This window comes from Leopardus geoffroyi, chromosome B2 (assembly GCF_018350155.1).
Source record: "Leopardus geoffroyi isolate Oge1 chromosome B2, O.geoffroyi_Oge1_pat1.0, whole genome shotgun sequence".
NCBI lineage: Eukaryota > Metazoa > Chordata > Mammalia > Carnivora > Felidae > Leopardus > Leopardus geoffroyi.
Window position 1 is genome coordinate 80,461,267 of NC_059332.1, and position 27,576 is coordinate 80,488,842.

At 43.1% G+C, this 27,576-nt stretch overlaps 1 protein-coding gene across 9 annotated transcripts in view; it reads left to right on the forward strand.

The window, feature by feature from the left end:
* Positions 1-26,734, forward strand: part of ANKRD6 (ankyrin repeat domain 6) — a 221,140-nt gene extending 194,406 nt beyond the window's left edge. For 5 of the 9 annotated variants that reach the window (XM_045499026.1, XM_045499024.1, XM_045499028.1 and 2 more), the window contains 11 exons: positions 1,998-2,096; positions 3,720-3,818; positions 5,740-5,838; positions 7,026-7,103; positions 10,962-11,066; positions 12,392-12,526; positions 12,839-13,024; positions 13,488-13,640; positions 20,945-21,058; positions 21,806-21,932; positions 23,381-26,734. In XM_045499026.1, the coding sequence (XP_045354982.1) occupies positions 1,998-2,096; positions 3,720-3,818; positions 5,740-5,838; positions 7,026-7,103; positions 10,962-11,066; positions 12,392-12,526; positions 12,839-13,024; positions 13,488-13,640; positions 20,945-21,058; positions 21,806-21,932; positions 23,381-23,952 (1,767 nt within the window). In that variant the 3' untranslated portion in view covers positions 23,953-26,734. The remainder of the gene's footprint in view (positions 1-1,997; positions 2,097-3,719; positions 3,819-5,739; positions 5,839-7,025; positions 7,104-10,961; positions 11,067-12,391; positions 12,527-12,838; positions 13,025-13,487; positions 13,641-20,944; positions 21,059-21,805; positions 21,933-23,380) is intronic. The other 4 variants (XM_045499031.1, XM_045499030.1, XM_045499029.1 and 1 more) reach the window with 3 other exon arrangements.
* The last annotated feature ends 842 nt before the right edge of the window (positions 26,735-27,576 follow it).

Genomic DNA, 27,576 nt, shown 5'->3' on the forward strand with positions numbered 1-27,576 from the left:
AGCAAGGGAGACCTAGAACACAAAGCAGACTCCAGGCTCTGAGCTGTCAGCACAAAGCCTGACACAGGGCTTGAACTCATGAACTGCGAGATCATGACCTGACTGAAGTCAGACACTTAACTGACTGAGCCACCCAGGTGCCCCTAATTCATTCCTTTTTATTGCTTCGTAATATTCCAGTGTGTGAACATACCATAATTTGTTTATGCTAACCCACGGTTTTTAATTTTCTTGATCCAAATGTTTTTCGGCATAATTAATATTTTCTTATTAGCAAAGCAGTTTGGTACATAGTTCTAGAACCATCAGATTTCTTTTATTTCATTCGTTTATTCAATACAGTTAATAATCCCACGAAGCCAACACCTTTGAGACAAACTACTCCTTGTGCAGTAAGAATCACACAGCAAGCCAGGCACTGAGCCCTTCCACAGGGAATGGAGGGTTTAAAATGGGGGCAGATCCTTTGTTTTTGAGAGGTGAGCTAGCAGTGGCTCTCTACCTGGCTGTGTTTTAAAATCTCCTGGAAAACTTTCAACAAACAAAAAAGAGAGGGGGAGAAGAAACAAACTCACCTGGTGACCAGGCCAAAGGTAACGGGCTGTCCCAGTTTCCCCTGAACTGAGGGGTTTCCTGGAATTTGGGACTTCATTAGTGCTAAAACCTGAGCTTCCCCCAGGCCAAGTAAATCAGAGCCCCTGGAAGCATTGCAGCTGAGCACTGATAGTTTTAAAAGCTCCCGCAGGTGACTCTAAGGTGCAGCAGAAGGTTGATAACCACTGAGTTCACTAAACCCTCAGGTTTACAACCCCCAACTTCCTGGAGGGAGCAGTGAGGAAGAAAGATTCTACCAGGCTACTTAGAGCTAAGGGTATGAGAGGGGAGGTAAGTGAACCAGTGACGTACGGTTTTGTTGTGTGTGTGTTTTAATAAAACTCATTCCTCTTTTCAAGAGGTGAGGAACAGAACATCTGTGAGTGTGTCCAGACAGTGCTGTGTGATCCAGATCCTGGGTGAGGCAAAGCTGTAAACAGGCAATGAAATAGCTTTGAGCCCACACAGTTGCAGTCCTGACCCAGCTTTTTAGCTCAGCCGAACAATCACCGAGCTTATAGATTTAACCTCCGGTATGCTCCTAGGCCCTCTCTAACACTGAATCTCCTCTTGTGCTGCCTGCTTTTCTTGTTACTTTTCTTTATCAGCAGCTTTTGTGGGCACTGTTTGCATGGTTTTAAAAAGTTCTGTTCATGTCATGAATTCTTTCTGTAAGATTACTGTGGACATTATTCTGACCCTTGTCTGTCACTTTTACTTGGCATATTGAGGATAGAGTCCAAAAAGCTATTTGTATGGTAAGTGATGGATATAATTGTATTTCCTGCTATGTGGGTACCTCATCCGTAGTTCAAATTTTGATATTTCAAGGAGAATACAAGAATGGACGATTTTCGAGAGGCTTACAAGTTGAATCTCAGTTACCTGCACTTATAGGAAGTGGCCTGTTTTGCCTTTAGTCCAGGGGTGTTTTGTAGCCACAGCTATTATCTGTGTTGGCCAGGAAGGATGCAGGCCTCTTCAAAAGGAATGGAACGTGGTGCTGTGTGCACAGCATTTTACCATTAAGCAAATACTCTCCTAGGCACTCTGAATTCATCCTCACAGCCTCAGGACGTAGGGGTCACACTCCATTTAACAGGTAAGGAATTCAAGACTGAGAATAGTTAAGAGCCTTGACCGGTGACTTTCAACTCATAAGTTGTAGAGCTGGGACTTGGAACCAAGGTTTTATGACAGATGTGCCTCTTGTGCCCATTTGGATTCCACATTAAATGTTCTTGCCACTGAAACACCTCTGCTGGGATCACCAATCAGGAAGCAGAGAATGTGAGCATTGACTATCTCCCTGTAAGCATCACCCCTCTGCAAAGCCTGCCCGGCGCAGGTCTGCCGAGAAGCTTGTCGCTAACGTGTCCTCCCTTCTCTTGCCTCTCTCCAAGGCGGGGAACACGGCTCTGCACCTGGCCTGCCAGAACAGCCACTCCCAGAGCACACGAGTCCTCCTGCTGGGCGGGTCCCGAGCCGACCTCAAAAATAACGTGGGTGAACAACACCGGCTTCTCTTGTGCTCTCTTATGTCACCTAGGAAAATAACTCCGAAAGCATACTTGAGTGTTAACATCTGGAAAATGAAAATGTGAAAAGCATTTGGGGGCTATCTATAAAGTATTCTTTTTTTTTTTTTTTTTTGCTATGTCCTAAGGGGTTCTCTAGGGTCGGAAGAGTCATCAAGACTCAAACACTGTTTTTCTCCCCTCTTCTTTTCCCTTCACTCCTCAGCCTGGGTTTGTTTTAACATTTCTCACAGCGTGTGCTGGCAGATGAGCCTAGGAAACCTGCCCACATATTGTTGTACAGTTGATGCCATCCAGGGGAGGTCTGATGCTCCTTGGCCAGCATCTACAAATCGATTACCCAGGTGCTCTTGAGATGAGCCGATGGGTCAGTAGTTCTTAGAGAATGCTTGACTTTCAAGGTCACATGGGTGTGCCTCCTCCCTCTAAAGCAGCCATTTTTTCCTTTGTAAGTCCCATGCCTCAGGCTCTCAACTAGAGATTGAGGCTCCCCCCCCCCACACACACACACAAAAGCCTTAGTTGAGGTCTCCCTGAAGGCAGACTCTTCTACAGTGGGTCTCAGAATGCCCTGAACCTTGGCTTTGAGCTTGGCTCCTTTTTTTTTCTCTTTAATTTTTATTAAAAAAATTTTTTTAACGTTTTATTTTTTGAGAGACTGAGACAAAGTGTGAGTAGGAGAGGGGCAGAGAGAGAGGGAGACAGAGAATCCAAAGCAGGTTCCAGGCTCTGAGTGGTCAGCACAGAACCTGATGTGGGGCTCGAACCCATGAATGGGAGATCATGACCTGAGCCAAAGTCGGATGTTCAACTGACTGAACCACCCAGGCTTCCCACGTGTGCTCCTTCTTAATCCAGGGGAGAAGGTTATGCTGAGTGGTTGCCATCTCTAGACAAAGTTAGGATGAAAACCTCAAGAAAACACTGCAGAATGTCATGACTTTGTCTCCCGTTTTGTCTCTCTGGGAGCAGCTTAGCCTGTGACCACCAAGGAAGATCTTGATCCTGAGTTTTTCTGAATGTTCTGTTTTATGCCCAGTGATTGCTTCCTCATCAGCTCCCCAGACTACTCTGCCCCATGTGAGATGTTGGAGTCCTGCTAAAATGGGATGCAGCTCTAATTTTTTTAGAACACATGTGATCTTAAAATCTGACCGCTCTCCCTGCTGCCCTGTCCTTTGAGCCATGAGGAACCCATGATGGAAAAGGGCTCATTTCCAAAGTGGTGCTGTTGGTCTTAATTCGGTATACTCTGGAGCCTTTGGGCTGCAGGAGAGGCTGTGGTCAGTGGATTCTTATCAAGTGCTGGGTAAGCAGAGCCTGCCTTCGCTCTTGTGACGGCCTTGTGGGGGGCAGGCACCCAGTGTATGAGACCTGAAAGAGTCTGCATGGCAGAATGCAGGTGGGGCTGCAGACAGCACGGAGCTGCGAGTCTTGGAGTAGTGTCTACGGTAAAGAGAATCATTTCAATTCAGGCTGATACCCTCTAAAGAATATATGCTAGTCTGCCAGTTTTTTTAATGATTTTTTTTTTTTAACTTTTTGTAATTGCTCAGATTGTGCTCAGAGTTTGATTTCTGTCCGCAGGCAGGCGATACCTGTTTGCACGTTGCTGCACGCTATAATCACTTGTCCATCATTAAGCTCCTCCTCAGTGCTTTCTGTTCTGTCCATGAAAAGAACCAGGTCAGTGCATGTGTCCTCCCCATGGCCGCCAGGCCCCATTCTCACAAGGCTGACAGGTGTGTTAGCACAAACGGGGGCAGAGGTCTGGGACCGGGCCCGTGCTGCCCTTTGCATGTGTGTTCCACTGAGTCCCCGTGGTCCTGATTTATCTGGCCTTCTAGAGGGAAGAGAGCCTGCTCTTATTCCAGTGCGTATCTCCACATTTGCATATTAACCATTTTCTGAAGATCTTGGGGCAGGTTTTGCTTTTAATGCTTTTTACAAAGGAAACCCACAAAGAAGACTGTGGCTTAGTAAATAAGCAAGGGAATTAGAGTTCTGTTCCTTGCCCTGCCACTTTGATCGGATGAAGTCTCTGGTCTCTGTAAAATTGGGTATGTGGTCTGTGTCTGTCCGTATAGTGGGGGGTGTGCAATAAAGCTGTGATTACTACAGTGTTCCATGGAAATGGGCATGATTTTCAGTAGTTTAGATTTTTTAAATGTCTTGGCATTTATTGATACCTAAATGATAAATTGTTTGACATTTCTGCATTTGGGTACATATATTTGAAGTTTTAAAAATCATTATTCAGGTTAACCATGCCCCATAACAGTGGTTTCTGATCCTGGCTGCATATAAGAATCAACCAACAGGGCAGTTATAAATACCATTCCTGAATTCTACCCGAGTTTAAATGACCAGAATCCAGGTAATGGGATTGTTAGAAAGTTCCTGACCTGAGTGTGCAGTCAGGATTGAGAACCACTGACACAGCTAAATACATCCTGTCATTCTGCAGCCCCGCAACAGATTCTGGTCCATCAGATTACCTGTACCCAGCCCCCACTAACCAGTGGTTCTGCACCTTGGCAGGATGTTTCAGGCACCTGGGAGCTTTAAAAATCACCACGCCCAACCTACAATTCAGAACAATTAAATGCGTGCCAGGGGCGGGACCCCAGCATCAGTAGTTAGTAAAGCTCCTCCACTGATTCCAGCGTGCAGCCAGGATTAGAAACCACTGCCCAGTACACACAACTAAGTGACTTGGCAACGAACTAAACGTTTCCCTGGCTACTTTCAGTGGGGGAGGGCCATGGGATAGTGGCGTTTTCATGCTGCCCAGGAAAACAAGTTATCTGGAGCTTTACTTGATCACCCAATGGGAGAGGATGGATTATTTAACATTTGTATTGGCCTGGTTTATTCATAGCCTTCTGCTTGGGGAAACACCAGCGTTTACATATGGAATTGGCCCATCAAGCTCCATTTGTCTATAGCCTCCTTTCATGGTTGATTGTCTGAACTTTTTTTGAGATATAAAGTAAATATGAACTTTATTATAGGCTATTTGGTAAGAGGTTGAAAACAGCTGGTCTTAAGTGAACACTGATTTTTTTCAGTGACTCCACCCAAACGAAGAATACCCTGAGCCTGCAAAGTGATTCCTAGTGGGCCCTTCACATTCCAGCAGGTGGGAATGTGATCCCACCTGGGATCCTCCCCCCGTGTTTGTAGAAGTAACTACTTTCACAGCTTTTGTTCATTCTAGCGCTCAGAAATCAAGCGGCCCTCTGGGCAGAGGGATATGGTACAGAGCTCTGTGATGGCTAGCCTGCTGGCCCCTGGCTATCTGTCCGTCATCCTACCTTGGTGTAAAGCTTCAGGTCCCCATTCTCAACAACCCCAGATTGCCCCCCTGTCCTTCCCTGTGATTTCTAGTATCCTCAGTCAGAAAGGAATGCGATCTTTGTACATAGGTCATTTTAAAACGATCTCTTTAAGGAGAACCACATAACCCTTGAGGAAAGGGTCCCCTATCAGTCTAAAGCCAATCCTAATTTGAAAAGCTACTTACCAGGCCATGGGATGAAAAGCCGGAAGGCTGTGAGCCATGATCAGATGGAGTTTAGCTGCCTTTCTTCTGATTTAATTTCAGGCCGGAGACACAGCACTTCATGTTGCTGCTGCCCTAAATCACAAGAAGGTGGTTAAAATCTTACTGGAAGCTGGAGCAGATGGAACCATTGTTAATAATGTAAGTTAAGCTGCAACAGTGTTTCTAGAAATCATTCCCACCCCTTTCCAGAATGGAGTGTGTTGTTACTTACCTCACCTCCTGCAGGGCACACAGCCTCCCTTAGCCTTACTTTGTAAGAGATTAGAGGTCTGCTAACAGGAGGACCCCAGAGGCCAGCTTGAGGGAACCCTTGCTCATAGCAGCTCCATGAGTTGATGAGCCCTAAGGGTTCATCTCTAGACTCCTAGCTCAAGTGAGCATATCCTGGCAGGAAAAGGAAGGTCAGAGGTGTCTAAGTAAACTGACAAGTGGATGTTACTGAAAGTGAGTTCCTGCCCTGTAAACAGACAGGGTCCTCAGAAAAGTGGCCACATGATCATCAGATTAATCATCCTCAAAACTCGAACTCCCTTCTCCAAAATCACCTTATTCCTTCCTTCTTTTTCTTAATATCCCACCCCACCATTGTTCCCTCTCTCTCCTAGGTCCTATGGCAGGCACCAGCTCAGGCACCCTTTCTTCTTAAGGCTGACCTGTGGTCTGAAGTAGCACAGACTGACAGACTGAGAAAGGCTGGGGGTGGAACAGTTGTATGGAGAGTGCCCGCCTTCCTCCTCCTCTTCGACCTGTATTGGGTGGTGCACCATTGTGCCTGTCCCCTGATGCCTTTCCCTTCTTTTGAATCCCACTGTTGTCAACTCCCTACTTTTTGGCTTCATCTCCCTGGAGCCTCCATTATGGCCATAGCTACCTAATTGTCTCTCACAGTCCAGGTCCTGAAACTGTGTGGCTGTGCCCCAGTCTGCCCTTCCAAGTGCCTTCTCCACTTCTCCAGGGAAAATTCATTGCTTGGCTGGACTTTATGATCCTTTGTGTTTCTTCAACTAAATCTTTCCCTTTGGGGAGATGTTTACATTCTCTCCTCTCTCTTCCAGGAAGCATTCCTTGGTGGGCAGGTATTCCAGAGCTTTGCTTCCTAGAGCACTTACCCTCTGTTGTTATTAATCGTTGGGCCCTCAGGTGTGATTTGGCCCCCTCGTCGAATGGAGGAGGCTCAAGAGTGAGGCCAGGTCTTCTATGCGATTGTATTTTGTTGGGCACGTGTAGGTGCTGGTGTGACTGAGCACAGAATTGCTGTCCCAGTTGGGCTAGGGTGCAGGGTTGGTCTCTCTTACTCACTTGTCCCCCACTTTGCCTTTCCTTAGGCAGGCCAGACTCCACTGGAGACTGCCCGCTACCACAATAATCCGGAAGTTGCTCTTCTCCTCACTAAAGCTCCCCAGGTAGGATTGATTACATTTCCCATTCTATTGATTATGCGGGGCTGCAAAGTTGTTGTGATTCTCTGGCCATCTACGAAAGCCAAATCAAACTAACTTAAACAGGAAACTGATGGGCTCACAACCAGGCAGTGGAAAAGGCAGGAATCCATTTGGGGCTTCTAAGATAACCAGAACAAGAGACTTCAAGTTCAGTAGGCTTGTCTTCATACACGGGCATCATTTCTTCCCCGTGGCTGGATCATTGGCATTACCAGCTTTGTGGACCCTAACTCCCCAGGTTCTCAGGGAAGAAGTTCTGGTCGCAGAAGAGGATCATGATTGGCGAGCTTGGGGCAAACGGCCTGAACGAGCAGGACAGGCACTTTAGGAAGATAGCTGCGTCCATCTGACTGTATGGTTAGAGGGGAGGAGCCTTTTCTAGAGAAAGGTGGGAGGAAGGGATCCCGGTCTGGGTGAACAAAAAAAAAAAAAACAAAACTTTTTTTTTTTTTTTCATACGATTGGTTTAATTTTTTTCAGCAGGAGAAAAAAGAATAAAGTTACAAGATTCTTTTAATATTTTCACAATGTTTCACACGTCCATTAGAGGCAGTTAAGTATAAAATAGCTTTCTTTCCTTTTTTTATTGAATAATGGTATTTTAGGCATTTAAGTTAAAAAATTGATATCGTTTGAGCTGAGATTGAAATCCTCTAACAGATTTAGTAATTTATAAGCTATTCATCATTTTAGTGCCCTGAAATAACTGTTTTTGTTCATATTCCCTTTCAGACGCATGATTTTTACAATTGTGCCTACCCTTTTGTATGCTGCCCTTTATCTTAACTATAATAGAAAAATGTTCTGTAGTTCTCAAAATTACTCATCATAATGGAAGCCAGTATGCTTTTTTTGTTGTTGTTGCTGTCCAATATTTTGTTAACCTAAATGTCCAACATTAAGGAAATGGTTTGTTTCCCCATCGGAGCTGCTCTGTATTACATTACAGTGAAAACTGATTTGTTTTCTACCTTATTCTGACTAATGTTGTGAGAAGATAAAGTCTCGGAGAGCCGGAGGAAGATTCCAGATACCAGCCTGCTGCATCAGAGCCTGATCCCAGTCAACCGAAGGGTCTGAATGGCCTTCGGGTCATTTAAATTTTAAGAACCTACCTGATATAACGAGCGGTTTGTGGAAGTAGTTAAGATTTTTGTTTTTGGAAAACTGGTCACCCTGTTCCCTGTGGAGTTAGTGCTTCTCAGTAGCGTCTGGACATCCTTGGAGCCTCTGACAGGCATGAGTCAGGTGGTCCTTTGGAAGAAGTTTCCACCTCTTTCCAACTATTTGTGAACAAATCATTACTGGAGTCACATCCATGAATCCTGATAGCAAAAGGCTGGTCTCTTACAGATCAAAAAGTACAGCATGCTATAATAAATGTCAGAATTTATCTCTGTTATCTGGCATTTCAGTATTGGCAGTTTAGACAGCCAGCTGTGTCCTCAGCCATGTGAAGATCATCAAATTTTGTGGGGTGTAGTATCCCCCAAGGTACAGACTTACAGGCCTTTGATCCCCCTGTCCTTTGTCTCCAGAACTCAAGGATCTGTGTTCTTAGGGGAGAGGCTTTCCCATGGACCATTTTCCTATGTGGTTCTCCTTTACTGTTTCCATTTTAAAAAATGACTTCAGTTTTTCCATGCCCATTTGAATAGCAAATAGGATGACATCTTATGGAAGTATTTTACACGATTGTATATGCTAAACCCTGTTCTCAATATGAACAAGGAACTTTGGAATATGCATAAAATTGTATACATGTTGTTCTTTTGTTCTCAAGTTACAGAACTAGCTTTCCTCTTTGTGTGAAACAGGAAATTCCTTTGCCTTGGCACCTTAGTGGACCGTGGATTTCAATGGCTCACAGCAGTACTAAGATCTTTCTAAAGATCCATATTCCCTGATTTCGGTGAACTAGAAAAGATTGATGACGTTCCATTGGTAGATGATATGGTTCGCTGAGAAAGGCTGTACGCCATGCAAAGTTATTTGCACTGGCTAATAACCTGGTCTGTGGAGGGAATTACTCTGATGATTTGGGTGACCTCTGAGTATCCCTTCTCATTTTAGATTGATATGTTCACAAATGCTTTTGAAAGTGAATTTTGGATTCATGCTGGGGCTGTGTCCTGTTCTAAGAGCCCATAAACCGAATGAGCAGTGGGCATTAGTCACTTCTTCTCATCAGACTTGACTTCCTAGTGGGTCTGAATTTAGTTTCAGAGATGGTTCTCAGACCTTTTGATCTGGGGACATCTAATGTTCTAGAGGCCCATTAAGAGCTGTGTGTGAATTATATCTATTAATAGTGTCCATGTTTGAAATTTGAGAAATGTTAAAGATGGTAAGTTCATTTTGTAACAAATAGCATTGTCTTTATGAGCAATAACTATTTTTCAAAACAAAAGTTATGGGAGAAGAGTAGGTAGCATTATGTTACACTGTTGCAAATCTCCTTACCGTCTTAGTGGAAAGACGGAGGGCTGCCCTCTACTTCTGCACGTGACCCACTGGGGTGTCGTGTGCAGCTTCTGGTAAACACTGCTGTACAATCCGTGAGAGGGAAAAAGCCGACATTGTTACGCCGTCATGAAAATAATTTTAGTTTCGTGCACCCGGGGTTCCGTGGACACTTTCAGAGCTGTTGGCTTAGAGGATGAGAATACAATTTAAAAATCTGGTTTAGCCACAGGCAGATGTCGTCAGGAATTCTCCATTTAGATTGTACTGCTGTCCATAGAGGTCCTTCTTGTCATATGATGTCACTTGAATTTAATGAACACAAGAAAGTTGAACATTTAGATGAAAGCACTATACTGAACTTCGGAGAACCCTTCTCTATCTACAGATGAAGACCATAAAATGTTTTATTGCAAAAAAATTAGAGCTTGAAGAAGTGTTTTCCCTTTCTGGACCTCCTTAGTGAAAGGGAGTGACTCTGGGGCTGGAAGTAAAAGGCCATGAGTTGAAAGCTTCTGCCAGCTCAAAGCTCTGTACTCTGGTTAAACTTCGTCTGGCCAATTAAGCAACTCGAGGGGCCAAGGCAGGAGGGAGGCACCTAACAGTGCCTGAAAGTCCAGGGTATGCCAGCCACTTGCTTTGTCTTGGTTAATTCCATTAACTCCCCGTATTTACAGAATACAGAAAGGGCAAATAACTTGCCAGAAGATCCTACAGCTAGCTGCTGCTGAATTCCAAAATCGGGCTATCGGACCCCATGTCTACTTGCCTGTGTCTGTTCCACCTTCCTGCCCTCTCGGGCAGGCCAAATGCTTCCTTTTGGGGACCAGATTCCTGCCCCATGGTTGGTACCATGGTTCACAGATGAACCTCAGTGTTTGAAGCAAACTAAAAGCTGACTTGAATACAGTTTGGTCAAGAGAAAATATGATGGGCTAGTTCAGGTCCAGCGTACCAAGATAGCAAGACACTGCCTGGCGTGGGGCCGCTGTGTTATGCGAGTCCAGGGGATGCCGTTCCTATCCTCGTCTGTGAGTGGTGTTCCCTGGAGTTAAGCAGTGCACAGCCTGCACACCCCCCTATGGCGACCGTGGCCTGGCACACAAATGCCTATTGTTGTCCTCGACCATAAGCTCCTTGAGATCGGGGACCATGTCCTACTTCCTTCTGGGCTCCTACAGAGCCCAGCACAAGACCTCGGTGCCCAGCAGGCAGGCAGAGATGCGTGTTTGATGTGATTGCTTGGTCTCTCCCTAGGCTGGAAGTTCCACTAGATCAGAGCACCAGGTCCAAGGACAATGCTGTCACGACGCTGCACACGCCGTGGTTTGTAACCCCGCCTCTTGCCTCCTTCAGGTCTTGCGCTTCAGTCGTGGGCGAAGCCTGAGGAAAAAGAGAGAGAGGCTCAAGGAAGAGAGGAGAGCTCAGTCTGTGCCAAGAGATGAGGTGGCACAAAGCAAGGTGGGGGGTAGCTCTCCCGCCCCTCCCAAACGTCACCCCCTTGCAGAGGGTGGGAAACAATCTGGCTGTTCCTTCTGGGTTCATCTGGCAGCGGCCGTGCCCTCCTCTGTCTCTCCTTTCCGCTGGTTCTTCAAACTGTTGTCCGTGTTTTCCCTTTGGTTTCGTGTCCTCCACTCCTCCAGGATTTCAGATCGTGTGCCTGTGTTGCCAGTCTTTCTCGGCATCCTTGTCTGGGCATAGTTTCTAGCCCCATGTGTCTGTGGCCTCATCACTACTGTGTGGACAGCACTGCCTCTAATGCTGGGCCCTTAATGGTATAGGGCAGTGATTTTCAAAATGTAGTGTCCACTGTGCCATCTGGCACCTTGTTAGAAACACAGAGTTGGGGGCCTCACCTCAGACCCACTGGATCAGAAACTCTGGGAGGGGGCCCAGCAGTCTGTTCGAACAAGCCCTTCAGGTGATTCTGGTGTGGACTAAAGTTTGACAACCACTGGCCTGGGTCGCTTCTTCTCTTTCGGCTTGGGGAATGGATTGAGGTTGCACTAGCCCATGTGATTCCTCTGTTGCAAATTTAGAAAAAGATGCCCCTTGGGCAGCCCAGCCCTGCTCAGGGTGCATAAGGCAAAGAGAGCCAGAGCCGGATTTCAGCTCCCTCTGCTAGGTGCCCTTGTGCAGTGAACAGCTTGCACAACTGGAACGAACCATGCCTTTCAGCTCTCGCAGGAAGAAAAAGACTAGGATATAAAGACAACTTTTGGCACATAAAATTTTATACCGAGTGCTTATTGTTCTATTTCAAAATCCTCTTATCAGTTTTCAGGGTTAAGGCATTGTAACTCTGATTAAGTTCCTGTGGGTGAATTGTACATATTAATTTGTAAAAGTTCTTATAAGGACTAGAAATGTGATGTTTTCATTTCAGGGGGTTCTCCTACTCCATTATGAATTCTGAAGTCCAAGTTCAAAGAATAAATGGTTTTTTTGGTTGTTGTTGCTGTGGTTGAAATGCAAAAAAATTTAAAAATTTCTAATGCTGAGCTGTTTATGGTAGCTTCCAGAAGCTCTAAGATATAGAATTAGACCCAAGACTCTGTCTACCTTGGCACCTAATGAAGTAAAAGCAAAATATTCAACCAACTGGGAAAGTCCTACATGTTCAGTTTAGACCACCAAACAGTGTTCCCTCTTTGTCATCAGCTAAGGTTCCTGTGGGTCCTTTAGTGGATGCAATCTCGCAAACAGAATTTTACACCATTACAGAAGAAGGCAGAGGGGGCAATTAGAACTGGTTTCTGGGCACTTCTTTTTCCCCCCCTCTGTAGGGAAGTGTCTCCGCAGGAGACACCCCCAGCAGTGAACAGGCTGCACCCAGAAAAGAAGAGGCCAGAGAAGATGTCCTGTCCGCCTCCCCAGAGCCCAAGGCGAAGGACAACAGGCAGAGAAAGTCAAGGCCCAAGGTCAGGAGGCACGTGAAGGCAGCCAAGGGAGGGTTGGGAGGCAGGTTGGCCAAGGGCCCTGGGATCACATCATGCCCAGTAGCTAAAATGCCACTGGACTTGGCTTGCTGGTTTGGAGCCAGAGCACGAAAATTAAATCTGGGTAACTTCAAACACAAGGTTAATGCGTTGATCTATTTCTTTGGACATGCGGTGCTTACAGTGGAGTGCCGTGAGACAAAGGAAGACAAGGGTGAGATGGGAGCCGTTGGATGGGGGCCAGTCTTGCAGATGTCACAGTGCTCAGGGGTATTGTTGCTTCCTCTCCCACAGGCGTCAGCATTTTCTGACCCCACTCCACCAGCAGACCAACAGCCTGGACACCAGAAGAACTTGCATGCTCACAGTCACCCTAAAAAGAGGCCCAGGCACCGATGTTCACCGCCACCCCCTCCCCATGAGTTCAGAGCGTACCAGCTCTACACGCTGTACCGGGGCAAGGACGGGAAGGTGATGCAGGTACTTCATGAGCCCTGTCTGGTCATAGGACCGTAGGCCTTAAGCAAGGCTGTCTGTTTAACACTATTCCTGGGGGCTAATATCCGCTTGCAGTGTTGACTTGGGAAGGCAATGAGCTTTGAAGATAAACCAGATGTCCCTCCCTACACTGCAGATACACCTCTGCTGCTGAGGCCCAGGCAAATGGGTAGTTACAAACCTTTGTGCACCATCCTTAAGTGACTAGGTAATCTTGAGGCTCCAGAGTAGATAAAAGCCACAAGGATTGGGACCGTGTCTTACCCTCTCTGAAGCTTCTCAGTGCCTGTTGGACCCACAGCTTGGCCCATTGGACATCCCAAAGTTATGCCTCCTCCGTCATCTGTATCCCCCTGGCATACTGACTGGCACTGGATGGGCACTCAAAACCAGTTTGTTGAAGGAGGGAATGAGTGGATTGATTCCTTTATTGTTCCCCTGTTAGGCACCAATAAATGGTTGTAGATGTGAACCCCTAATCAACAAGCTGGAGAACCAGTTGGAGGCAGCTGTGGAGGAGATCCGAGCAGAGCTGGGTTCGGTTCAGGATAAAATGAACACAAAGCTGGGGCATATGGAGAACAAAACCCAGCACCAGGTCAGTGAGTTGCCCCCCCGCCCCCACAACCCCCCATGGCCTGATGTTCTGGCAGGAAATGAAATCAGAAGCTGCCCACACTGAGCACCCTTTGTATTTTGCAGACTGAGCTGAGTACCTCGGGTGGACTCTCAGGGAAGAGGCTTATGTGATTTCTTCCAAGCGCATTTATCCAAAGTTTTTAAGAACCTGCTTAAATTGCTTCTGATTATAAAAATGATATATACCTATTACAGAGCATTTTCTTTAAATATGAAATTTAGAAAGGAAAAGAAATCCCCTACAAGCCCACCACAGTGAGAAATCACTACTAACATTTGGGTTTATTCTCTTCCAGTCTCTTTATGTTTGTATCCTGGCCCCTTTCCCACTGCACACACAATCAGAACAATCCTGTCTATAGGTTTCTTTATTTTGAAAATTTTCAAAGAGAAACAGTGAAACAGTGCAATGAAAGCATGTCTACTCTCCACCTAGACTCAACCATTTGTTAATATGTTGCCACATTTGTTTTGTGTCTCTCACATGCACCTGTCTTTCTCTTGAATCCTTTGAGATTTAGTTGGAGCCTGTCCTGACTTCTCACCTCTAAATACTTCAGAGCGCATCTTGATGAAGAATAAGGACTTTCTCCTTTGTAGCACAATCCGTTATCATGTATGAGAAAATTAACAATGATTGCATCATATCCAGTCCGTATTGCGATTTATTCCGTTCTTCCAAAATGTTTTCTTATAGCTTGTTTTTGTTTTAAATTCCAGCTCAGAATCCAGTGATTTCTTTTGTGCATCTGGGTTATGTCTCTCTGGTTTCTTTTCATCTACAACAGGCTGATTCCTTCTTCCATCTTTTTCTTTATTCCTAGGATATTATCTTTTTAAAAAGTCTAGGCCAGTTGTTATATAGGATGTTCAACATTCTAGACATGTCTGATAGGCTCTTCGTGGTATTATTTAACTTGTTCTGTCTCTGTATCTCTGTGAACTGAAAGTTAGGTCTAGAGCAGTGGGTCTCAAAGGTGTCATCCCTGGACCAGTAGCATCAGCATTATCTGGGAGCTGTGGGGGCAAAAATGACAATTCTTGGGCCTCATTCCAGATCTACTGAACTTAATTGTGAATAAACCTCTGGGGATGGGGTCTAGCCACCTGTGTTTGAACAAGACCTCCAAGTTTGAGAACCACTAGTGTCTAGATGCTTATTTCGGTTCAGATTAAGTATTTTTGGCAAGAAAATGTCATAGTTAATGGCGTAAACTTCAAATTATGTCACATCAGGAGGCACATAATGCCAGGATGTCTCCTTATTAATGATAAGTTTGATTACTTGGCTAAGTGAGTAACCACCATCTCTCTCCATCGAAGAATATATTTTCTCTTTGTAATCAGAAATGTATGGTGGATATAGATTTTTAAGTACAAAAGACACTTTTAAAAATGTATAAGCTAGCCTATTAATAGGAAAAAATCCACATTACAGAAATATGAAATATAGTGATACATTCCAAATATACCTTCCATTCCTGGTTTTGTGTATTTTCCCATAGATTTTCTCTTTTATAGATAGTACTTATATAGTTACCACTTTAAAACAAAAATGGAAAAAAACTATGCTGTGTTTTCTCTTCTTCAGCTTTTTTTTTTAATGTTTATTTTTGAGAGAGAGACACAGAGCACGAGTGGGGGAAGGGCAGAGAGGGAGGGAGACACAGAATCCGAAGCAGGCTCCAGGCTCTGAGCTGTCAGCACAGAGCCCGACGCGGGGCTCAAACTCACGGACCGCGAGACCATGACCTGAGCCGAAGTCGGCCGCTCAACCGACTGAGCCACCCAGGCGCCCCTGTTTCTGCTTTTTTTGTTCATTTGTTTTTTAGATTCCATACAAGTGAAATTCTATGGTATTTGTCTCTCTGTCTGCCTTATTTCACTTAGGAAAATGCCCTCTGGGTCCGTCCATGCTGTCACAAATGGCAATATATATTTTTTAAGATTTACCATTTTATTTTATTTTAAAGTTTATTTATTTTGAGAGAGAGCATGAGTAGGGTAGGGGCAGAGAGAGAGTGGGAGAGAGAATCCCAAGCAAATTCTGCACTGTCAGTGTGGAGCCCAGGGTGGTCCTTGAACTCATGAACCATGAGATGATGACCTGTGCCGAAATCAAGAGTCTGACGTTTAACCAACTGAACCACCCAGGGTGCCCTGCAAGGTATTCTTTTTTATGGCTGAGTAATACTTCATTGTGTGTGTGTGTGTGTGGACACACACACTATATCTTATCCACTCATCTTACCAATGGACACTTGGGTTGCTCCTATATCTTGGCTACTGTACTATAGTACTATAGTACTATAATAATAGTACTATAATAAGAATAGGAATGCGTCTGTTTTTCCAAGTTAGTGTTTTTGTTTTCTTCAGGTAAATACCCAGTAGTGGAATTATTGGATCAAAAATGGTAGTTCTATTTTTAATTTTTGAGGAACCTCCATATTGTTTTCCACAGTGATTTTTATCAATTTACATTCCCACCAACAGTGCACGAGGGTTCCTTCTTCTCCACATCCTTGCCAACACTTACTTCTTTTTGATACTGGCTGTTCTGACTGGTGTGAGGCGATATCTCATGGTTTTGATTTGCATTTCCCTTATTAGTGTTGTTGAGCATCTTTCATATGCCGTCTGCCATCTGTATGTTGTCTTTGGAAAAATGTCTGTTCAGGTCCCCTGCCTATTTTTAAATCAAATTGTTGAGGGTAGAGTTGTATAAGTTCTTTATATATTTTGGTTATAAACCCCTTATTGTATATATCACTTGCAAATATCTTCTTCCATTCAGTAGGTTGCCTTTTCATTTCGTTGATGATTTCCTTCATGTGCAAAAGCTTTATATTTTGGTGTGATCCCAGTAAAGTTATTTTTGCTTTTGTTCCTTTGCCTGAGGAGACCTATCTAGAAAAATGTTGCTAAGGCTGATGTCAAAGAGATTACTGCCTATATTTTCGCCTAGATGTTTTTTGAGTTCAGGTCTCGCATTTAGGTCTTTAATCCATTTAAACTCATTTTTGCATATGGTATAAGAAAGTGGTGTGGTTTTTCTTTTGCATGTAGCTGTGTAATTTTCCCTGCACCGTTAATTAAAGAGACTGTCTTGGGGGCACCTGGGCGGCTCGGTTGGTTGGGGTCTGATTTGGGCTCAGGTCATGATCTTGAGGTTTGTGGGTTTGAGACCCACATTAGGTTCTTTGCTGACAGCTCAGAGCCTGGGGCCTGCTTCGGATTCTGTGTCTCCCTCTCTCTGTCTCTCCTCTGCTTGCGCGCACAAGTGCTCTCACTCTGTCTCAAAAATAAATATTAAAAATGAACAAATATTAAAAATTTTTTAAATTTTAATTAAAATTTTTTTAATGTTTGTTTTTGAGAGAGTGATAGAGTGTGAGCAGCAAGGGGCAGAGAGAGAGGGAGACACAGAATCCTAAGCAGGCTCCAGGCTCCAAGCTGTCAGCACAGAGCCCGATGCGGGGCTCGAACTCACAAACTGCGAGATCATGACCTGAGCTGAAGTCGGATGCTCAATCCACTGAGCCACCCAGGCACCCCTAAAAAAAATTTTTTTTAAAGAAACTATCTTTTTCCTCCCATATATTTCTGCCTCTTGTGTTGTAGATTGACCATATAAGTGTGGGTTTATTTCTTGGCTCTCTGTTTATTGATCTATGTGTCTGTTTTTGTGCCAGTGCCATATTTTATTATAGCTCTGTAGTATATTTTTAAATCTTGGATTGTGAAACTGCCAGCCTTGTCTTCTTTCTCAAGATTGCTTTAGCTATGTGGGGTCTTCTGTAGTTCCATACAAATTTTAGGATTATTCTAGTTCTGTGAAAAATGCTGTTGGTATTTTGATAGGGATTGCATTGAATCTGTAGATTGCTTTGGATAGTGTGGACATTTTAAAATATTGAGTTTCTAATCCATGAGCATGGAGTATCTTTCCACTTGTGTTTTCTTTAATTCTTTCATCAGTGCTTTATATTTTCAGAGTATAGGTCTTTTACCTTCTGGGTTAAGTTTATTCCTAGGTATTTTATTCTTTTTGGTGCAAGTGTAAATGGAATGGTTTTCTTAATTTCTCTTTCTGCTACTTCATTATTGGTATATAGAAATGCAACAGATTTCTGTATATTAATTTTGTATCCTGCAACTTTACTGAATTCATGTATTCTTTTTTTTTTTTTTTTTTTAATTTTTTTTTTTCAACGTTTATTTATTTTTGGGACAGAGAGAGACAGAGCATGAACGGGGGAGGGGCAGAGAGAGAGGGAGACACAGAATCGGAAACAGGCTCCAGGCTCTGAGCCATCAGCCCAGAGCCCGACGCGGGGCTCGAACTCACGGACCGCGAGATCGTGACCTGGCTGAAGTCGGACGCTTAACCGACTGCGCCACCCAGGCGCCCCTGAATTCATGTATTCTAATAGGTTTGTGGTAGAGGCTTTAGGGCTTCCTATGTATAGTATCATGTCAACTGCAAACAGTGACAATTTTACTTCTTCCTTACCAATTTGGATACCTTTTATTTGTCTGATTGCTGTGGCTAAAACTTCTAGTACTATGTTGGATAAAAGTGGTGAGAGTAGACATCCTTTTCTTGTTCCTGATCTTAGGAAAAAAGCTCAGGTGTTTTTTTTTTTTGTTTTGTTTTGTTTGTTTGTTTCTACCATTGAGTATGATGTAAGCTGTCAGTTTGTCTTATATGGCTTTTATTATTTTGAGTTAGGTCCCCTTAAACCCACTCTTTTGAGAGTTTTTATCATGAACAGATGTTGAACTTTGTCAAATGCTTTTTCTGCATCTAATGAGGTGATTATAGAATTCTTATTCTTCATTTTGTTAATGTGGTGTATCATATTGACTTGTGGATATTGAACCATCCTTTCATCCCCAGAATAAATCCCACTTGATTGTGGTGATTGATCATTTTGAAGTATTGTTGAAGTTTGCTAATATTTTGTTGAGGTTTTTTTGTATCTATGTTCATAAGAGATATTGATCTGTAATTTTCTTTTTTGGGGGCATCTTTATCTGGTTTTGGTATCAAGATAATGCTGGCCATATAGAATGTATTTGAAAGGTTTCCATCTTCTTCTGTTTTTTGGAACAGTTTGGAAAGACTAGGTATTAACTCTTCTTTAAATTGGTATAGATTTGGTGTGTCTGTGGAGGAGAGGATTACCGAGTCTTCCTACCTAGCTATCTTGGACGCAAAGAGCCTTGGTCATCTTTGTAGCTTACATTGAAATTAAGTAATATGTCTTAGGTGTGTTGTTTCAATATGCTGTTTAATGGCAATGTACTGTTCTGGGTATGGAGTTACACATATAATTTGTTTTTTGTCTAGTATGTGGTTTATTTACTTATTTATTTATTTTTACCTCCAGTATAGTTAACATACAGTGTTATATTTCAGGTGTACAATATAGTGATTCAACACTATAGTGCCATACATCACCCAGTGCTCATCACAAGTTCATTCCTTAACCCCCTTCACCTATTTCACCCATCCCCACACCCACCTCCCTAAATTACACATATTTTTACTTCCAGATTTTTTCACTTAATTTGATATCCCAAGCATTTTTCTATGTCTTCCTTTTTGTTAGACTTTAAAGTTGCTTATAGTTCTTACTTTTATAAATAATGCTATGATGAACACTTATGTGTATAAACATTTGCTTCTCAAGTTATTTGCTCCTTTTTAGGATAATTGGGTCCATAGTTAAGATGTTTAAATCTCTTCATAAATATTAATAATCTACTAAATAAAAAGGTTGTATGAATTTACATCCTACAGGTAGGATAGGATATAAGTCGAGTCTCTGTCTCAAACCTTTGCCATCACTAATATTATTTTTAAAGCTTATGCCAAATCGATTAAGTATATTGTTTAATTTTTACTTCCTTGTTTGTTGGTGAGGTAGAATGTTTTAGGTTTATTTGCTATTTGCCCTTCATGGAAAGCGCATTTAAGAACTCTTTTCCTAGTGCCATAGTATATTAGTTAAGACTGTTTTGTAAATAAAACCCACTTCAGCTGGCCTAAGCCCAGGGAGGAGTGTATTAGATGAGTGCTGGACCAACCATCTCAAGGACCTTGCTTCAGTTCAAGGAGGGTTACAGATGGGTGTGTAAAACCTTAGTCCTAATTCCCAGTTCTAGGTGAAGGACTCTGGCATGGGCTCTGGTGCGGCATGAGTCTGGTGTCCATGCCGGAAGCAATCAGCCGTGCCCCAGAACAAAGCTGTATGTCAACACAGTTGCTCTTGACAGAGGATAAGGACGTGGGTGGAGTAGGCCAATCCTAGAAAACAGGAGAGCTGAAGAAACAAAACAGAAGGTGCTCACCACATCTCCAGAACTGCTGCTGCTTTTTTGATTTTTGAACATCATGTGTGTCCCTGACAGGAGAAGAGCTCACCTGTGAGCCCTCCTCACATCTCCAGAACTGGCCCTTCTTTGTGTTTGTATTTTGAACATCTGATTGTGGAACAACCCTTGTGGAGCTGGCCCCTGCTGACAAAGTCTCTCTCCCTGGTATGGACCTTGTCAAAGCAGTGAAAGTTTGGCTTTCCTGGGTGTAGGGTCCTAACGGGAAATATCAAGATAAGGGGGATGGTGGGGGGATCCAGGAGGGCGTGACTGAAAAGTGACCATCATTGGTTCTCTGGAGCACTCCCCTTGTACTCCCTCCTCACCCTTCTTCACACTTGCTTTGATTTGATTACTTTCAGTGAAGCACTGAGGGGATGTATTCACTAGGAACACTGGGTAAAAGCCCTGAGCATTCTGCTTCTTTTGCTATCTCATGGGCAGCTACTAACATTTTAAGGGCTTGGAGGGGTGTTAAAAATTAATTGAAAAGGGTAATGAAAATAATGAACAGCTCCATACTTCTAGAAATAGTTTTCCTTTCAATAATAGTCTTGGGAATAATGTTGTAAGACCTACAAAAATCCTTCTATGCACAAGGTCTGCATTGGCTCAAGTTGTATATTTACCATGTTCAGTCTTTTCAACCCCTTAGGAGGTAAACAATAAGAAAGAGGCCTTGGCTTATACAAAAACATGCTCAGGGATTGTGAAAAGCCAGGAGTTGGATGCATACTGGATGAAACTAGAATAAAAGAAGTTGAGGTTTGCCTCTGTTTTCACTGGTCCCTGCTGGTCCCCCAGAGCCCTGGAGGTTAAGAGACCAGGGCCCATCCTTAGATCATCTCCATCCTCTGCTTTTTGCTCATTGAATCCTAGATGCGTGTTCTGGACAAGCTGATGGTTGAGCGGCTGTCAGCAGAGAGAACAGAGTGCCTGAACCGCCTGCAACAGCATTCAGATACAGAGAAGCATGAGGGGGAGAGACGACAGGTGAGAGCCAGGATCTGCCCTTAACTGGGGATTTACCACACATCTCCACTGAGTTAAGACTCAGACCCATCATTGAAAAATCAGAGGCCAAGAACCCCTAAAAGCATTCTTATTACATAGTGTGTCCTTCTTTTCTAACTCTGAAATGAAGTTAATAGGAAAGAGCATGTAATTCAGTTCATTTGTTGCTGAATATTCTGGTAATAGGTGGAGACAGAACAGTTAATGGAACACACCGGGAAAATGTGGTCTCTACCTTGAATCATTTCTATGTATTGTACATTTGCTGGGTATTGCTCTGTAGTTGAACAAGATTTGGTTCCTGCCCTTGGAGTTTGTGGTCTACCCAAGACAACAGACATAAAATGAGTATTTTTTGAGTGTGTGAGAATTTATGCTCCTAAGCAGCCAGACATTCTTGATTTGTAAGATTTGGGAAGCTTTGGGTGTTCAAGGTAGCTCTGAGTCCCTCAATGAAGATTATAGAAACTATCACCATTGGTGCTGTGTGCATCCTGGTCTACAGAGGGCAAGCAGAGAAGGCTGTGTGGCCTGTGGGAAGGGAGGGGGAGGTAGTCCACAACGTTTAGGCTGGTCAAGATGGTATCTCAAACTATCATAATTGAAAAACCCACTCTTGGTGGTTTACTTCATAAACCATGGATCCAATTCATCTGGTGTGTGTTGTTGGTTTTTTTTTTTGTTTTGTTTTGTTTTGTTTTTGCTGTTATTTGTTTTTCTTTTTAGATGTCATTGGTTGACGAATTAAAAACCTGGTGCATGTTAAAGATTCAGAATCTGGAGCTGAAACTTTCTGGAGATTCTAGGGCCTCTAGGACCAAATCCACACCATCTACTTGCGAGTCGTCTACAGGTAACGCATGTGCAGAGAGAGCCATTCCATTCAAAGGTGGTAAAACCCCCAGATACTGTTCTTTGCTGTATCCTGTGGACCTAGGATAGGTCTGTGGGAAACACTGGATTGTAAATTCTGTAGGGGCAAGGACATATTTTGCTTACTGCTGTGTATTCAGTTTCTATATGGTGATAAAGCACTCCTAGTTAAGTGCTCAAGAATATTTGAGTAAAAGAACATAGAGTAAAAGGATTGTTGACTGGTGACAGCAGCGTTTGAGGTACAATGTTGATGGTGTCAGAGTGGGCCCCAAAGATGAAGATTGATGAATGGACACTGTCTTCTCAGCAGGTCTCTTGCTCTGGCTCTTGTTCTTCCTTCTCCTTTCTTCTCTTTGATCAGCCTTTTGCCTTTGTCCAACTGTGGAAAACTTCCTTAAACAGCAGTTCATGTATTAAAGCTGCCCCAGGTGCTAGATAACGTGACCTTTCAGACAAAGCATCTTTTCATTAGCCACAGTGATTACACTCCATGATGATAATTTTGAGGATAATCAGAGCCTTTGTAATTAGGCCTCCATGGGGGATTTTCATGTCAAGTGTGTTCTGTTACCATAGACCATCTCTGGAACTGTGGTAACATTGGGGAAATCCTGGGCTAATTTTTCATGATCGGTCTAGTTATGGAGCTTGGCTGGAGCTCTGGGTATGGAGAATATGACCACCTCTCCAAATTGGAGCTTGAGTCAAGCAACTACTAACTGGGCCTATGGTGTGGAAAAGGCCCAGAAATTAGGGAATGGGTGTGTGTGTGTGTGTGTGTGTGTGTGTGTGTGTGTGTATGTATGTGTGTGTGTGTGTATATATATATATATATATTTATAATTTTAATGTTTTTGTTTATTTTTGAGACAGAGACAGAGCATGAGCAGGGGAGGGGCAGAGAGAGAGGGAGACACAGAATCTGAAGCAGCTCCAGGCTCCGAGCTGTCAGTACAGAGCCCGATGCAGGGCTCAAACTCACAGACTGTGAAATCATGACCTGAGCTGAAGTCGGTCGCTCAACCGACTGAGCCACCCAGGCGCCCCAGGGAATGGGTATATTTATTTCCCTCAGTACATGCCCAGTTCTGTTTGGGAGACACTTGGTGAGCTGTCATCCTTAGCAATCACAAAATGGTACCCAGAGCCTTTTAATGAAACTGGCTAAAGGAAAGGCCAGCAGCTGCTTTTGGCTTAGATGCCACCAGTGTGGTTAACATCATTACCCATGAAAGCCCTGACAAGCCAAAATGATAACCAGGGGCGAGTGGAAGGGAAGGGCAGAGCAGAAGCTGCACATGGTGGTTGGCGATTGAGAAGGCCTGATGGTTTACGGGATTATCAGGACTCTCAAACGCCAGCCCATAGCCACATGACTGTGTGAACGTGGATTTACTCTGAGTTGTGTTTTCCTTCTGCAACTAGGCGTGGAGCAGTCCGTGGCCACTGCAGGTCCGGTAGCGGCTTCTGACAGTTCTCCTCAGGTGGTTAGGCCCAAGGAAAAGGCCTTCAACTCCACTGCTACCCACAGACTACAGCAGGAGCTGTCTTCCTCAGACTGTACCGCGTCCCGACTGAGGAATGTCAAGGTCCAGACAGCCTTGCTACCCTTGAAAGAGGCGGCCAAGTGTGATCAGCAGGCTGGGCCCTGTGTTGACAGAGGCACCCAAACCAAGAAGTCTGGGAAAAGTGGGCAGACGAGGCACCGGCCCCAGCACCCGGTACCCGGCACCGCCGGTGGGCAGCCGCCCCCGGCAGCGGGCAGTGAGCAGACTGCCTCTCATGTTCGAGACACCTCCCAGGCTCTGGAGATTACCCAGTATTTTTTTGAGGCTGTTTCTACCCAGATGGAAAAGTGGTACGAGAGGAAGATTGAAGAAGCGCGAAGCCAAGCCAGTCAGAAAGCCCAGCAAGACAAGGCCACCCTGAAGGAACATATTAAAAGTTTAGAAGAAGAACTTGCTAAACTAAGGACTAAAGTGCAGAAGGAAAATTAGAATCTGGGAAGTGGCCTGAGAAGGGATTCTTGATGATTTCTGCTTTTGCATCTATAGAACAGCTGTGCCCAAGATGTCCATTCTTGTGCACGTAGCAGACTTGCCTTTAAAAACAAAAAGTCAAATTGCTGAAATGTGCCAGGCACACGCTTTCCTGCGCCCTGAAGTTATGAAACTTCAACAGTGACCACCAAAGCCAGGGGAAGCTTGCTTTGTGTTAGGTTTCATTACAAACTTAAAACCTCGGTCCGGGTTCATCTGAGGTTCAAAAGCTCAGATTAAGTGAGCCACGCTAAGAAACGGAAAGATGTGTAAAGCCTAAAGCCTAAAATTCAGGATGTGTGAAATAACATAAATCAAAAGGAAGAAAAATTAATCCCTTGTGAACTTTAGTCATTCATGTGAGCACTTCTGTGGTGCCCAGATGAGAGCATCTTTCTGTACGAGCTATGGCTGAGATGTGCTGAATACTCTCTTGAATTCCTAATTCTTAGAGTGCTGACCTTTTAACCAGATGAAAACTTACCAAACTGATTTTGAGGAGAAAAAGATTTTCATGATGTCACTAGATCCAATATATGTTAAAGTATTTTGCAGTCAGAGGGTATTTAAATGATGAGTAATTGGCTACTAGCACTGGGAATATTTGTTAATAAACTCAAATGAGAAAGGTTCAGATCATTTGGTCATGATTTCTGTATTTTCAGTCAAAATACAGAAACACTACAGTTGATTAATCCTACCAATTTTAAAGCAGATTAATGGAAAAGCATTCACCTAACAATTACCTGAAACTTCTATAAGCTATCCATAATCAAACCCAGTTAACCAAGAGTACCTTTCTAAATTTGAGCTTCTCAGTCTACATTTTATAAAGAAATAAGGCTATTTCTTAAAAGTATTTCACTTCTAATTGTATACGGTCATTGATGAACCTCAGAAGTTACCCACTGCTTTGCAGTCTTTATGTCAAGGTAAAAATTGTCAACTCAGTCTAGACCCCACAATTCCCCATCTTGTGGAGCCCCAAGGATTTTCCTCTCCTCTGTGGAGTATGTAAGTTGTAAAAGTAGCTTGGGTATGTTGAAACTTTGGATTTAGTTATCTTTTAAGCTTCTTGCCCCTTGGTATGTGGAATTATATTCATCTCCTCAAAATTCCACGTATGCAAAGAAATGTCAATTCTATTTGCATTAACCCCAGAACTGAGAAACTGTTGTCTCTAAGTTTGAATAAAATGTTGCTCACTGAGCCAAAGAAAAAATGATTTCCTGACATGGGAACACCCAAAAAAACAAAGTATGTTTTTAGTCCCTTTGTTCTTGCCTAACAAGCTCAGTTTTTGTTTTCTTAACAGTGACAATCTATAGATCTAGATATAGGTCACCATTACACAACCTGGATAGGGAATCAATTTAATATTCTCCCAAGTTTGTGTTCATGTGCGTGTTAGTCTTGTTCCTCAGCTACTGTTAAGAACGTCTGATTCTTCCCCAGAGGATCTTGTTGCACTGATAAATGTAGAGGTACTTTCCTTTTCTCATCTCCGTTCCTAATGCAGAATCACAGAATTGCAGAGCTAGATGGTACCTTCAGTTTTTTAAATCTTTCCCTTATCCAGCATCACTGAAATCTTCAGGAGCTTTCCTCAATATACATCAGTTTCTTAAGAACTGCCGAATACTCAGAGAGGAAATCCTGAGATGTTCAGTAAGTTGTGGTCTAAGCAGGAGTTCTTTTCACTTACCAAAATAGCTGTTATCTCAAGGAGTATCGTTGTTGAGAAATGAAGACAAATTTTATCTAGACTACGGAGTGCTGTGGTAGGAAGTATTTTGATTATGCAAACCCTACTCATCAGAAGCGGGCAGCTTACCATTGTGAACTGGATATTTTTGCCAAAGTCACAGGGAAGAGACTAGGGAGGACTGAGAAGGGTCCAAATCACCTAGTCTGACAGGTTACATGGATCTTTCTCTACTAGAACGGAAAACCAGTAGAAGTGAGGAAAACAGGATCAGTCTGCCTCCTAACCCAGAGAGATGGCAGCATCTCAAGGCCACTGCAATAGCTTGTTTTAAACAACTGGGTTTTTGTCTCTTAGTATTGTCAAAAACTCAACTATGGGTCTGATGTGTATTTTTCCTTTTTTCCCTTGTGCTTTCTGCTAAAAGGAGCAAATGCCACAATAGTACTTTTCCAAAGAAGCAAAACTATTAATTTATTGGCTGTCATGTGGGTTGTGTTTGAAACAGAGATTGGAGCTTTCAATAGCTATGGGGAAAAATGATGTAAAACACAGAAAAGTTGTATAATATTGCAGTGGGGTTTTTTGTTGGTGAATTATTGCATTGAATATAGTAAATATCTGTGATTAGATTGAATATAGTTCTAATCATTTGACTTTGGGGGCCCAAAATAAAGGAAGTGATGTTTTCACATTTAAATCTTTTTTTTTTTCAGTCAAGCATTGATACTGCAGAGATATGTTGTCTTCTATTTAATATTTTTATTAATTTGAATTTGTCTCTTCCAAGCATTAAATATGGTTCTCAACACTATGGATATTGAAATCCTTATTTAAAAAATGCAAGTATGACTGCTTTGTTTAGTGTACATTTTTGTTTCTGTGGTTGACCAAATTTATGTTCCCAGAAAGAGTGCCTTCACCCAACTACATTTTACCTTGTTTCTATAGAAGTGTGATTTCTGGTAATCACATTTGCTTCAAAGTAGAGGTCAGATGCACTGCATGAAAAATAAATTTTTCAGAAGCCCATAATATGGAAATACTTCTTAGTGCAAGCTTAAATGTTTTGCTTAGTATTTTCTAAAAGGTCAACAGTTTGAACAGAACAAAACCTCTTAATTGTGTGCAGGCAAAATAACATTTTTTGACAAAACTGTTCATAAAAGCTAAATACATTTCTTCTTGTGATATAAAAGCCAAATCAATTAAATAAGATTTAAAGACAAAATTGACCTTTTAGAATACTTATGCGTAAGAAAAATTTTTGTTATTTTAAAGGGAAATATTCTTCTGTAATACTGTCAAAATACCATGACAATAAATGTTAACATTAAATCCATGAGACACCTAAGAAATAGCACAACACTTTTTCTAATGCAAAACAGAATGGGTAAAAAAGCGACATAGTAAACACAAATAGTAAATTTAATTCTGACAGAATTTCTTAAATGCCTGACTGAAGGAAGGAAACCGGCTGGGCGATTTCTAGTTTGGCAAAGTGACATTTGCTTTTGAGCCTGCTTGGACCTTAACTCTACGTAAGACCAATTTTTTCCCACAGTAGACGTGAGCTGCGTCCCTCTGTTTGGCCACATTTTTCTTCCATAAAAGAGACAAGTTCGGTAAGTGTGGGTCTCCCCGCTCTCCTGCATGGCTGCTGGTGTGTCTACAGTAATGCAAATACCAGGGAGAATGTTCTGCTTTCCTCAAGCCCTTTGCTCTGCAGGCACATCCACAGCAATGCCTGTGCCTTGGTTTTGAATTTCCTACACGATGGCACACTTAAAAGGAGGAAATGACGTAGGGACAGTCAGTATGCAAATAGCCCTAGCCACTTCTCCTCATGCTAGAATGCTTTTGTATTAAAAAAATAT